The sequence below is a fragment of the Anopheles stephensi genome, chromosome 2 (assembly GCF_013141755.1).
Source record: "Anopheles stephensi strain Indian chromosome 2, UCI_ANSTEP_V1.0, whole genome shotgun sequence".
Lineage (NCBI taxonomy): Eukaryota > Metazoa > Arthropoda > Insecta > Diptera > Culicidae > Anopheles > Anopheles stephensi.
This window is the reverse complement of record NC_050202.1, coordinates 33,634,050-33,647,016: the sequence shown is the minus strand read 5'-3', so window position 1 is coordinate 33,647,016 and position 12,967 is coordinate 33,634,050. Positions and strand designations below refer to the sequence as shown.

Below are 12,967 nucleotides of genomic sequence, written 5' to 3'. Positions count from 1 at the left end.
AAAGGATAGGATAGATCCATTGTGTGTGTGTGATTGAGGATTTTTGTGTCCTATCCTAAGGCGGGAAAGGAGTCGTTGATCTTGGGTAACGTGTGTATCTGTCCAACGGTCAGTGGAGAGTTTTATGTGTCGAAGAAAACATTTAATATTTCCAAGTGTTAGAGAGCGTATGTTTGGTCCTGAGAAGGGGTTCCTGTTTGGATAATGTGGTGTTGTTGATGGTCCCAGCAGGACCCCGCAAAAAGTGGTGGGAGAGAATGGTGGGAGGTGAAGGATGTGTGAATTTTTGGAGGATCCTGTGTCTAGTGCGTTAAAGACACTCGCACGGTCTGAAAAGATAGGTTTGTCAAATCCTAGGTAGAAGCCATGCGCAAATGATTTGGACTAGGTTGTAACGGGAGGATCGGGATTTTCCGCATCGGCATCGAATAGGATACGAATGAGTTATCCCGATAGCGACAAGGGAGCAAGGATGATTTGGTTTAATTCATAAGGCTTTGATTTGCTTTAGGCCGGCAGGCCAACCAACTACCGACCCATTCTCGTGTATCGAACGAATCCAGCGGACAGTAGAAAGACTTTAAACACGAGGGATCGTGAGTCTAGGAATTTTCATACAAATAGCATATGGTATGCCTTATCACATTCCAGCCACAGAGATAATAATCATGCTCGATATTACTAGACAACATTTAACTAGAGAAAAAAACAAATCCGATGAAATTGCACTAAACATTATATCAGAGTTCGGGTTATATTCCTAGGTCCATCGAATTCGGGTCGACCCGTTGACACAACCCGTAAGTGCAGCAAAGCAAACGCGAGGTCGACCCATAGATTCGGGACCCGAACTCATTCCACCCACGGGTTGAAATCGGTTCCCTTAAGATCGAGATTGACTCCGAGTCGATCCGTGAAAAGAGTCGTAAGACACATCTCTACTTTGTACATAAGGGCTGTCAACGAACAAGGGGCTCAGATGTTTCACACCAGACTACCGGGATTATAAAGGTTTGAAGGGTAAAAAACAGATGCCCCAGAGAGTAAAGTGCTGGGTTGCTTATTTCACACTTGACAACTTGTGTGGTTTGATTGACAATATATTTTTTATGCTATGGGGTCAGAGCCACCCATATGCGGCAAGACAGCCAGCTAGAAAAAAATGATTTTCACTAGCCACCAAATAACCCTCCAAATTGGGGTGGTTCAGTGGTCGAGACAACATCAGCTCCAGTCTTTACACGTCAGAACCGGGATTCAAATCCTATCAGGACTTATCCCCCATATGCAGGACAGACTATCCAGCTACGGGTAAAATCAAGTCAAGCAAAGTCAGCAACGGCAGGACGCGACCTTTCCAGATTGTAGTGCCAAAGGAGTAGATTAGTTGGTTATTTTGGTGTGTTTGGAATAATATCGTAATGAGAAGCACTTACATCCACACCAAAAGGACGATAGGAGTTAACTCGTTGACATCATTATATCATTTTATCTAACATCATTATATCTAGCTTTATTATCATTCATTCTTTTGGCATCCTTTTTTGGTAAGCAATCCGCGTACTATGCGTTCGCATCATCTTGCTTCGATGTAAGAATCCGGATACAATTCGGGGAATCGATTCGTAGCAGGATTGATCCGGAAGTGTGTTGAAATCCAGTAGAAAGATCTCAAGATTCTCTACAACATTCCTAGGCTAACTGCCAATAAAACATCATAAATCAAAGGTACGAACAAACATGTACACTCCGCTTCTTCTTCTTTCATTGCTGGCTTAACGGCTCCTGGCTCCTGGACATATCTGCCATTTCTGGCTTTCTAGACTTTTTGATACCACGTAGTTAGACTGTCATTCCTCACTACGGGATAACGACCCAAAAAGGATTTATACCCCATCGTCGTGTCGTCGTGTGAAGACCGGCACCGCTGTCGCCTATATCACAGCTCATATGAATTAGAACGAAGGCGGTTTAGTTCATTTTTTACACCTCTGGCCTGCGCACAGGAGAGACACTGCGATGGGATCTAGCATCAGTGCTCTCGAGTCTGCTCGCGTGCTTGTGAGCATGGGGTTTTATTCCCATAGTACTTCATCAATCGCTAGGTCATGATGGTAGTACAATAACTAGAAAGTGGCATACTTACCACGTTTGTAGGCACGGTCCAAATGACAGATTCAATCCACACTCTTCGGATTGTAAGCCCATGATCGTTCCATATTGGATGCGCTATAAAATCATGAAACATACTATTAAATAGCAAATCAAAGAGGATAGAGAACATAATCAACACCATAAGTATTTACGTAAACCAAAAATTTAATTATAATAACTTTCAAAGAATAGCAGTTTAACTCACAGTTCAGATGGCTGACGCCTTTGAAAATGCTCATCTGCCACACTTTCTGAAAAACTTGCGGAGCTTGATTCTGCAAAAGGATCTAAGTGAAATTAAAATTTAGAAAGCATCTTTTTAACCTGTGTGTAATCGTGCAGTTTGAAACCGCAAGACCCTCCTTGTTTGGCGCAGTCGAGAGCATCGGCAGACGACCGGGCATAGAAATTAGGGAAGTGTTGGCGACCAGAGACCTCGCATGCATGAGGCTCATCTACCGATTCGCCAGAGACAACGGTCTTATCCTTTGATTCTGCATCCTCATTATCCTTCCAAACCACATCCGCCATTGCTTTTTTGTTATTCGTTGTGTTGTCTTTGTCTTAAATGTTTTTTTTTTTTTGTAGTGACGGGTGATCCGTTGACGAAGCAACAGCATCCGTGGTCAAAGTTGACACTGGCGTAAGAAGAGAGGCAGCATTTACTGTAACAGTGTTCTTCATCTCTGTCTAGCCTTGATGAAGCGAGTGCGGCCTTGCTAGCGTTGGGTTCGGATGTTGTCGGCGGGTTCAACCCCGTGATTAGCAGAGACCCTGCTGTTACGGGATGAAACTCGCCGATAGCTTCTGATTTCGGTGCTGGCCTGGTTGAGCTTGGGCTATCACTGCTGGGCAGTTTGAGGAACACTGTACGCAGGCAAATGTTTGTAATGTCTAGGTTACTGTTCTCTTTTTGTATTGTCACAGTCCAGATCCGCTACACGGAAGGATGTTCCGTTCTACATACCACACTACCACCAACATATCAACGTAAAGCAATAGACCCGGACCAAATCATCGATACAACCTCCCCAATAGACATGAACAACCACACCGCAATCTCCACACACCGACAACCAAGCATGCCCGGGATAAGGCAAAAAAAAACTGGGAGGAAATGCCTTGTTAATATTTGTGATCTTGTAATCATCATCACATGCGGTGTTGACAATACGGCGTCATACCGTAATACTGAAATTATAAATATAAAAATCTTTTTAACCTCAATAAAGATAACGGTTGTTATTTTAAGCGAGTTGCGCGAGGACATACTTGTATTCCTTGTTGAATATGACAAATATGAAGATCCTATCATGTCGCATTATTGTGCTCGTACGGGAATGGATCTCTGTGTAGGAAGCAAACCGTTCTATCGATCTTATCGATCAATATACTATTGAGGTATCTTTTTAATATGTTAGGTCTGTTCAAACATTGCAGTCACATTTTGTAACATTTTGTCTCCATTTTATACAAACCAATCCTGAAAATGTCATTGGTACGGGGCGACACATCATGAGACGTGTGCAATCATGTTTAATTTATTAGTTTCAATCAAAAAAAATCACATAAGCAATGTTAGATACAACCCATTTTCTAAACAGCTTAGGTTTCCATTGTTGTCGAAATATTTCAACTCTTCACTAGTATTGATAAGGGCTGGAAGAAATATTTCTCTGCCGTAGATGATCGTCGACCCATCCGCGAAACATGGGCACATTCACGTACACACCGGGGATTCCGTCCTCGCCGCACCCAATACCCCACGCAACCATACCGGCCTGATAGTAACGATCGCTTGTGCCCGGGATCGGGCAGACCAGTGGTGAGCCTCCATCACCCTTGCAAGTGTCACGGCCCTTCTCACCCCCGGCACAGATGAAGCTCGAGTGCAGCTTAAACCGGCGTCCGAGCCGTGTCGTACGCAACGCTCTCTGGCACGGTCCGCGAGGCACGACCGCTAGTGCGGTCTTCTTGAGAATCACCTGATAAATGCCTGCTTTGCCGAACACATCCTTGCCCCAGCCGGAAGCAAAGCAGTTGGATTTGTCAAAGTTGTAGTTCACTGGCGGCAAGCAGATCGTGTTGACCACCTCCGTTAGCTCGACCGGTTTGTTCAGGTACAGTAGGGCCACATCATTGAAGAGGCCTCCTTTGTAATACTCGGGGTGAGACTCGATCTCTACGACGTCACGATTCTACGATCAAGGTAAACACAATCGCTCAAGTCAATGTCGCCAGAGTGGTGTAGGCCAATTCGATCGAATCCAAACATACCTGTGTTGGGTAAGCTTCATTCGTGGTCTGTGTATCCCACTCGCCGAGTCGCACCTTCAGCTCCGCTGCTTTCGTATTCTGGACACAGTGGGCCGTCGTCAGAATGACCGCCGGGTGGATGAGCGAACCATCGCACTGGTATAGAACGATCATCTGATCCAGGGCTTTCTCCTCCTTGTAAATCGCTGCCATCCACGGGAACTCTCCGTACTGCGCTTCACCATCCTTGTTGCCGGTGATGCGGATTTTGACACCGGCCACATTGCGCACACCACATTCTATTGCTGCGCCGACCCTTATGTTCGTTGGTTTCGGAGGCTCAGGTTTGGTTCGATCTATAGCTGCAGATATGATACGATATCGATAGAGAGCAATAGATAGTAAATTCTCATCATTGTAAAGAAGTATAAGGCCTGGTTAGTAGGGTTTACTCAAAGATTTTTCCGTTGCTCAAGCATATGAATTTCTTAACTGATCCTCAACTTTTGGAGGATTATTCCAACACCAAATGCCACCCCTAGCTTAGTTATTAGTTACAACAAACTACCAGAATTTACCACTTGGTGGAGGAATCTCGATCTCGGAGTCTTCAAAGCTGCCCGTAGTAGTACTTTTCGCAGTAGTAGACGCACGTTCTGTTGTAGATAATGCCACAACCGGGTTAACCGCTTGAAAAGATGGGGGTACCTCGAGCTCGTCATCGTCCTCATCTTTCGGATAAGGGCAGCATTTTAGCAGATAGTCGACACACTCGTTTTCTGGGTTGAAACGAATATCAATAACGTTCGCACCATCGTCTTCCAGCTCCCCGTTGCGACACTCGAACGGTCTCACACACTCTCCATCGGTGCATGTCTGCGGTGTAGATCGAACAAAAGCATTGATACGATCAAGTTCGACACTGGCTGACTGGCTGACTAAGGCTGCGGATCGAAAGTATTCCTCCTATTGCTTACCCTTATGACATCTTCCTGACATCGTACAATCACCAAACACAGCACTAGAAACAATCCGACGCACCTCGGTTTCATTATCGCAGAGAGAGAGAGAGAGAGAGAGAGAGAGAAAGAGCTCGTTCCCTATCAGCCGTAAAAGGAGCACACACAAGAAGGAAGAAAGAAAATAAACCATCGATCACACCGAATTAGAAACATCATGCGACATCGATCACAGCGCTCCGGTTCATCAGGAGTTTCGAGTTTGGCTAATGCGGGACATACCTGCACCGTACACCATAAAACCGGTTTTTAGTTTAGCACTCGATGTGGCCAATATTAGACGCTAATCTGCATACCTCACACAAAGATAATGTGACTAAATTTCGATTTTTAAAATATCTGTTCGGGACTGGAAGTTTACCTTAAAACACACACGAATACTGAGCCGACTTGGAAAGAGGAGGACACACTTTTAGAACTGCTTCTTCGAGCGGTTCGGATAGAACTGATGCTACCGAGCACAAAATCACATACACGAAGCCCACGAATTTGTGAATCTTTTTTAGATTCTACAAAATTCACACATCGTTTGAGATTCCGCATATTTGATGAAGATTAGATCATCTATGAGGATGAGGACCGCTTAAACGTGTTTCAGTGAAGCCTTTTCTCGTGCGTTTTAACGTTTGACGGTTTATTAACAGTAATTAACAGTAATTAGCATGTAACAATTACAACCTTTTTGTTTTAGAAGGATTGATTGTAGTTACTTTAATTGAAATTTACATGTCACAACTATTTACGATATCGCTCCCGATATTATTGTTTGGGAACGATAACAAACCAACCACCATTTTTTGTTGGGCAATTTTTGACAATTATTTATTTTTCATCCTCTCGCTTCCTTACGATGATGATCATGATGATTATGATGACGATGCGTATCCAACTATCACACACACGCACTCATACTACGTACGATCTTTCTACGACAGTAGATTGATGTGCGTTGGAGCAGCTAGTACAGTAAGTGACCATAGTATCAACAAAGCGTGTATCTTACCACAGTGAATATTTACCACCATACAAAAGCTAACCACTACAAGCCGGCAGCCGGCATGAGTCGAAATCTGTGCGACGAAACGTTTCCCTCCAGCTTGCTGATCGAGTTCGACGAGCTGGACGATGAAATTCCCATCAGTCCGGAACTCCCGAAACGTCATCATCACTCCGATGGCAAAGGGATCGTAACCGACAAGACAAATATTGGTAAGCCGGGTGGGGGAGGAACGAACTCATCCCTCGAATCACTGTTACCACCTGCCTTTCCTTCCTCCCGCATATACAGCAGACGATCGCAACGGATCGCGCATGGTGATCTCGGGTTCATCGAACACTTCCAGCGGCCATTCATCACTTTCGACCGAAGGTGAAAACCGAAGCGCCTCGAGCGATCGCGATACAAGCCGCGATCTGAGTAAACGGCAACCCTCGGATCCTGGGGCGCTGTTGCTGCTGGGCGATCAGCGGTCGGCGAAATTGTCGCTCAAGTCGCGAAAAATTCGCCAACCACGGTCGATGGAGAGCTTGCTCCAGACCCAGGGACAATCGGTTGGCCGGCTAAAGCTGGCGTCCCCATTAGGCAGTGGAACCGGTCTTGGTGCTAGCAAGGGAATGGGAGGCGGAAGCACGGGCAATGTCAGTGTGAGTAGTGCTGGTAGCACCGCTCAGCAGCAGCAGCAGCAGCAACACTACAACCGTCACCGATCAAAGTATGGGCACGTTCAGAGCAAGGTCAAGCAGATGATCGAAGAAATGAAACCACCGACTAGCCGGGACCGGAAGACGCTCGTGCGCCACAAATCCATGCCCGAAACGTCCTTCGAGGTCGATGCAAAAACCGAGGTTCGATCGCCGCTTGCAACCATCTCTTGCACAGCTGGAATTGACCATATTCGTTACCGTTTTAGAAGGACGAAACGCTCGAGCAGGAAAACGACGTGGAAACGCTACGATCGGCCGTGCGGGAGATGCGTCTACACATGAGCAGCCTGGAGCAGGAGCTGACCGTCTGCCGTACGAATCTGTTCAACGAGTTGGCCACGCTCCAGTGCAAGAACAATGCGCTGCGCATGGAAAACGATCGACTGCTCGAGCAGGAGCAGGCTCACGAGCAGCGCCGGCAGCAGCTACGTGAGCAACAGGCCGCTGGATCCTGCTACGGTAGTCAGTCCTCGCTGTACAAAGCGTCCGTCAGAATCACCTGCACCGTAGCCACACAGACGAGCCCATCCGCCACAGGTGATCACGAGTCACAGTTTGATTTTTTGCTGGCCAGCCCTCCACCCGCTTCCCATCCGGCTGCCCACACATCCTCCTCGACCATCGAGCTGGAATCGGCGGTGGGTGAGTTTTCGCCCGACTACGAGCAGCTCATACCAACGTTGGACCGGAGCGGTACTTCTACGGTGTTTGGGTCCGGCATCCGGAACCGGGAGGTACGCCGTACACCGTCCTTCCGTTCACCGACTGGTCGGCGTTCCGAGTCGAGCCAGGCAGGAGATTTCGCACTCAGCAGTCCTACCTGTCACGACTGTAGACGACGGAAGAAGAAGCGTAAATCGCGCAAACAAAAGCTCGCCAGTTTATTCTGCATACGGCATCACGATGAGTCGCTGTAGAGCCCTGAGGCGCTCACCTGCTGCTCTGTATCTTCTCAACCCTTCCCCCACTCCTCTCCCTGCGAGGCGCACAGGGTCAATGCACGGTCGGTTCGCGATCTAGTACAGTAATTATTATCATTTATTTTACATCATGTTTTATCGGTCACAAGTTGCTATTGAATGTGTGTTTGTGTGTATTTTTAAGTGGATTTTTGTTTGCTTTACTTGCTTGCACCTACATCCATTTATACAGCGCGCCGGTAGCCTGTGGTACAGCTAAGTGCATTGTCTTCTCTTCTCTTTGGTATCTGGTCACATTTCTATCGTTTGCGTTCTTGCTCTTGAAACGAATCGATTATTAGCCCTGCGCGTACCTCATGACAATAACAAAACAGAAATCCCGACGGTTGTTCCTACATGTAATCTTCTTCTACTGATCCTAAGCCTTCTCCGTTTTCCGATGTCCGTTCAAGAATGACTCACCCTGTAAACAACACATACACACATTTTATACAACTGTTTGTTGCAAGGTCCTTCCAAGCACGGTTCGGAATATCGCCAAAAACATTGTGATTAGAGTTAATCCATCAAAGCTCGCTTCCAAATGTGTACCCTGCAGTTACTCAAATGCTAGTTTTAAGACGTCCCGTTGAGATCGAGAATGTAAACATGTGAATGAGAGGAGGATAAGGAGATCGCTTTATAAACATACACCCTCATGCACACTCAAGTCCTGCACCCACTACTACTGCATGGAGAAAACGTTTTTGTTGGATGGTTTCTAAACGAAGCGGAGAATTGTGGAATCATTCCTGTGTTTTACCTCTTCTAGTCTAGGGATGAGCTGGGATCGAATAGAGAGCTGGTGGCGTTGTAGAGGAAGGTCGCGGCTACCGTTGCAAGTTGCGCACTATCAAATGATTGTGTCGTTGGGGACGTACTGGGGGAAGATGTTGTGGAACCGACCATATCCAATCCGCTCCGGAGCGTCGATAAACTGGCCACACTGGTAGTGGTGGAAACGGTGGAGTGCACTGATGATATGGTACTCGTCTCCATGGGACTGCTTGCCGTACTGCGCAGAGCTGCCACTGTAAGCGTTGTGAGCAGGGTTGCTACGGTGGTGCTCGTGCTGCTGCTACTGATGCCTCCACTGCCAGCCACCGGATGGCTGCCGTTAATACCGATGCCCGTGGGCGGTTGATTTGGCTTCGGCGGTACAAACGGATACTGCGGACAGGGGTTAGGAAGTTGCGGTCCGAGCATGGCATCGAACACGTACCCCACGAGCGAACCGGCCGTTAGACCAATGTTGTACGACAGCGTCATCATGTTGCCGGTGACTTCACGCAATGTCGCGGACACCTTGTCCGGGGCGAGCATCATCGGCAAACTGCCGGCCAGCCCGTTAGTTATTCCTAGTGCCGCGGTGAATATAAATGCAGCCGCCTCGCCAGCGATGACAGGCTGTTCGCGAGGTGAGCAGCAAAGCAGAATCAGTGGGACAAGAAGTGCCCTCAGCCCGGACATAAGTATAAGCTGCCGGCGGGACCAGCTGTACGGTACGGCGGCCAGCAATTTGCCGGCCACATCGGAAGCGTTAAACGTGAACATCAGCAGTACCGGCATCCAGGTGCCAAGGTTGCAGGAAATGATCTCCGATTCGATGCCGGGATAGAGTGACAGCGTTACGCAGTATGCCATGGCGATGCAAGCCATGTACGGGTAGATGGCTCGTGCCACTTTCCACCGAGATTCGAGCCCGCTACGAAAGCTACCCAATCGGCCGGAGCTGCAGATGTCCGGCGTCATCACATGTTCTACCTTGAACGCTACGTTCGGTAGGTCTGAGTTCGGTGCGGTCGTCGCAGTGATGGAACGTGTGGTCACGTCGCCCGACGACGTCAGGTTCGTCATGTTTGTTTCAAGCACTGTCTCACCGGCCGTGGGATTCGACAAGTCATATACAGGATTGCTGGAAGATAGAAACGTTCCGTGATGTTTTACATCGCATACAGAGCCTTAAGGATCGAGGGATGCACAACGCACCTGAAGCTTAATGCCGTTGATCCTGTTGGCATATGTACGGGTGGACTCGAGTCTAGTGTGAGCACGCCGTACCGCGTGCTCGATATGTCTCCATCAAGGGTTTCACTCTGAAGGCAAGCCATTAATTAATACATTATTTTTTCTCTACCTCATAGCAAGGACGATGAAACGGGGTCTCTTACCAAAGTGTGATCGTCGTCAGGACGCAGGACGATTTTGGCACAAGCCTTCATGTAGTACCGCACGAACGGTGAGTGTGTGGTGATCGAGTGCAGCACGTAGCTGAACGCAATGTACACGGTCGACGTCAGAAAGAAGATCGCTGTCGAGGCGCGGTCACTCTTGATCAACAGCTTCGTGACGACACGATTGGAAGAAACCAAGAACCCAGCCAAACCTGTCAATAGAAAGGAACGATGATCAGCATTTGTACCAGGTCAGGCCAGCAACAACCTCCGAGGACTTACTTTCGCCCGCCATTACCGCTTGCGTGTACTGTTTTGGTAGCATACTCGCAAACCCATAGAAGCTTGACTGTTGGATGGTACAGCCCATAGCAACAAGCGAAACGGCCGCCAGATTGACGGAGTAGGCCGTTTTGGCGGTGAACATGTGCCACGCAACTTCGCACAGCGCCACAAACACGAGCGTTGTGAAGGAAACGGCGTAGCCTGTTGCGTTGAACAAGAGGAATCAGAACCGTTGGTTACGCTGACACGGAAGGAAGTGTGTGCGCGCGCGATGTGGATTGGATGTGACGATACCTACCGAATGCCACCCGTACCCGGAAGGGAGCCAGCGTGAGAAACACGTTGTTTAGCAGCACCGTCGCCAGTGCGACGATGATGTAAGTCATCGACATGTCCAGTGCAACCGATTGGCCGGGAAACCGTGACTGCCAGTAGTCGGCGGCGATTATAAAGCTGGCAAAAGGATGAGCAAAAATCATGCAATGAGTGGTCCGGAAAGGACAACGGTCGGTAGGTGCGAAAACGGGGACGCAAGTACGCCTGCACTCAGCCCAAAGCGATGCCGTAATCGAAACGAGTGCAGATGCACTAAGGATTTCACCGATTTGAAAACATACACACATTGATACTGGTGTATCCTTGCCCAAACGCCAGTGCACACACACTCACACTTTGGCAGAGTGTGGAAGTCGTCGTACGCACCTGTTATAGGGAAGCACGAAACCGACACCGGCCGTCATGAGGGCGAAAAACACAAGCCGCCGCCGATCCTTCGGAGGTCCTCCACCGTCCAGCTCGGGACTGTCGGAAGTGTCAAAGGTACGACGCCCTTCCAGCGGCTCGTAGGACGAGGTGTGTCCGCCCCCGTTGCTTCCACCCCCACCACCGCCGCCACCGGCGCTGCTCCCATTTTCCGACGCTTCCATCATCGTTCCAGCTCCGCTGCGGCCGCGTGACCTTTTCCCTTAACGCCCAACGCAGCTAAGCCACCCGCAGCTGTTTCGGAACGGTTAACCCTCCCACGGGGTAAAACGCAGTGCGCTCGGGCAAGTGTTTCTTCACTGAACGGGGAAGAACGGGAGTAGTGGGATTCGTTTTAAATTACGCTGGATGATGTACCGCGGAGGTACCGGATACCCGGCAGGGGTTCTTTCCCTTGCACTGGGCTGTCGTCGCACAAACTCAACACGTTTCGATCGTTTCGATTTTTCACGTTCATCCTTCTCTTACACGACAGCGTCGTCGTCGTCGTCGTTGTCGCCGCCTGCTGTCTGATAACTTTAGCACAGAGGGTGGAACAAGCAGCGAAACAGTTTTATCCCGTACGCACTACTCCGCCGCCGTAAAGGTCACACGCAATCGATAACATTTCTTTCCTTCGCGTTTGGTCAATCACTGTGTGGCACGCGAATTGAACAGATTTTCAGCGGCACCCGACACCGACTGATGATTCAGATGTGGAACGGCACAGTAACACCGAACTGCTAGTGAGTATGTATTCACACAGGACATGTTTGGACAGGTTGTTTGCACACTTTTCGTGGAAAATCAGTACGAGCCGTTTGTTTTTTTCTTCGCCGTACGGTTCCCCCCCAACGCACAGCCCAGACCACCACCAAAACAACCGCAACAGGAGAGATCAGCAAAGGAATGTTGCGAATGAGACCGGATTTTCACCGCTGTTGCCCCACAAATGGTAGCGGCAACGATGCGAAAACGGAACCTCCAGTGTACTGTCGGGGTGCAGGGAAAAAAGAGCTTGACAAGATATATATTTATGTTTCTGTTTTCCCAGCACAGCACGCAGCAGCTCGCAAAACGCGTCCTGCGCATGAACACGCGCGGCGTCAACGGTGACGAGCGTGTGAAAAGCGTTTTTGCTTGCTTTCGATCGCCTTCAGAAACGGAGCATTTTTCTCGTACCTATTTGGCCTTTCGTACGTGCCATAATCTTGCCCTCTCACTCTGACCAAGTGTGTCGTGCTGGAATGTGCTGGATAGTGAGATTGAAAACAACCATGCTGCTCCATTTGAATCGAACTGAGCGTTGCGTTTGTTTTTGATGGGATAATGTAAAATTTTAAATGAAATCAATGAAATGCTGTATAAACGTAGATTTTATGAAAAAATATAAATATCATTCATTTAACTTTCTTTTCTCATAATGATGCGTCATTTCTCTAGCATTATTTTTTTTTTTTTTTTTTTTTTATTCATAAAGAACGGCCTGGCCGTATTGCTCTCTAGCATTATTTATAAATATAAGAAAAAAAACATCTTCCATGGAGAATCTTTAAAAACAAACTTGGATTTTTACGTAAAGAACAGATGCACAAACATACGATTTTCAAACGAGCCGCCACAGCTGACAAAATTAGCCGCCATCGTATGACAGCTGTTGTAAATGAAATCACAA

The 12,967-nt window shown here is 48.0% G+C and overlaps 3 protein-coding genes across 6 annotated transcripts; 1 reads left to right on the top strand and 2 right to left on the bottom strand.

The window, feature by feature from the left end:
- Nucleotides 1–3,653: 3,653 nt before the first annotated feature.
- LOC118503404 (phenoloxidase-activating factor 2-like) lies at nucleotides 3,654–6,240 on the bottom strand. Of its 2 annotated transcripts, XM_036036609.1 has the most exons (6): nucleotides 5,791–6,240; nucleotides 5,652–5,717; nucleotides 5,388–5,510; nucleotides 4,989–5,286; nucleotides 4,432–4,772; nucleotides 3,654–4,352 (listed from the first exon to the last, which is right to left on the bottom strand). In XM_036036609.1, exons 3-6 carry the CDS (start codon nucleotides 5,460–5,462, stop codon nucleotides 3,798–3,800), a joined length of 1,269 nt encoding a protein of 422 aa, XP_035892502.1. In that variant the 5' UTR covers nucleotides 5,463–5,510; nucleotides 5,652–5,717; nucleotides 5,791–6,240; the 3' UTR covers nucleotides 3,654–3,797. The 2 variants fall into 2 exon arrangements, with proteins under 2 accessions (XP_035892502.1, XP_035892503.1); XM_036036610.1 differs by lacking the exon at nucleotides 5,652–5,717 and having other exon boundaries at nucleotides 5,791–6,223.
- A 118-nt stretch (nucleotides 6,241–6,358) lies between these two features.
- LOC118503403 lies at nucleotides 6,359–8,777 on the top strand. 3 transcript variants are annotated; one of them, XM_036036607.1, is made up of 4 exons: nucleotides 6,359–6,395; nucleotides 6,462–6,638; nucleotides 6,718–7,274; nucleotides 7,340–8,777. In XM_036036607.1, the coding sequence occupies exons 2-4, from the start codon at nucleotides 6,488–6,490 to the stop codon at nucleotides 8,048–8,050; spliced, it is 1,419 nt and encodes a 472-aa protein (XP_035892500.1). In that variant the 5' UTR covers nucleotides 6,359–6,395; nucleotides 6,462–6,487; the 3' UTR covers nucleotides 8,051–8,777. The 3 variants fall into 3 exon arrangements, with proteins under 3 accessions (XP_035892500.1, XP_035892499.1, XP_035892501.1); XM_036036606.1 differs by having other exon boundaries at nucleotides 6,365–6,638; XM_036036608.1 differs by having other exon boundaries at nucleotides 6,365–6,638; nucleotides 6,721–7,274; nucleotides 7,340–8,762.
- LOC118503402 (equilibrative nucleoside transporter 4) lies at nucleotides 8,142–12,624 on the bottom strand. The gene is made up of 6 exons (XM_036036605.1): nucleotides 11,254–12,624; nucleotides 10,850–11,004; nucleotides 10,549–10,752; nucleotides 10,264–10,478; nucleotides 10,082–10,188; nucleotides 8,142–10,007 (listed from the first exon to the last, which is right to left on the bottom strand). Exons 1-6 carry the CDS (start codon nucleotides 11,478–11,480, stop codon nucleotides 8,861–8,863), a joined length of 2,055 nt encoding a protein of 684 aa, XP_035892498.1. The 5' UTR covers nucleotides 11,481–12,624; the 3' UTR covers nucleotides 8,142–8,860.
- Nucleotides 12,625–12,967: the final 343 nt, after the last annotated feature.

Bases quoted from the DNA above. Each gene is read 5' to 3' on its own strand.
- LOC118503402 (XM_036036605.1), bottom strand. From the start codon at position 11,480: ATGATGGAAGCGTCGGAAAATGGGAGCAGCGCCGGTGGCGGCGGTGGT. The intron at 11,005-11,253 runs GTGCGTACGACG...TCCTTTTGCCAG, and splicing joins TTCGTGCTTCCCTATAACAG to CTTTATAATCGCCGCCGACT. The intron at 10,008-10,081 runs GTGCGTTGTGCA...TCTATCTTCCAG, and splicing joins TCAACGGCATTAAGCTTCAG to CAATCCTGTATATGACTTGT.
- LOC118503403 (XM_036036607.1), top strand. From the start codon at position 6,488: ATGAGTCGAAATCTGTGCGACGAAACGTTTCCCTCCAGCTTGCTGATC. The intron at 6,639-6,717 runs GTAAGCCGGGTG...CCGCATATACAG, and splicing joins AACCGACAAGACAAATATTG to CAGACGATCGCAACGGATCG. The intron at 7,275-7,339 runs GTTCGATCGCCG...TTACCGTTTTAG, and splicing joins AGGTCGATGCAAAAACCGAG to AAGGACGAAACGCTCGAGCA.
- LOC118503404 (XM_036036609.1), bottom strand. From the start codon at position 5,462: ATGAAACCGAGGTGCGTCGGATTGTTTCTAGTGCTGTGTTTGGTGATT. The intron at 4,773-4,988 runs GTAAATTCTGGT...TCATATCTGCAG, and splicing joins CGAGATTCCTCCACCAAGTG to CTATAGATCGAACCAAACCT. The intron at 4,353-4,431 runs GTATGTTTGGAT...CCTTGATCGTAG, and splicing joins ATGAAGCTTACCCAACACAG to AATCGTGACGTCGTAGAGAT.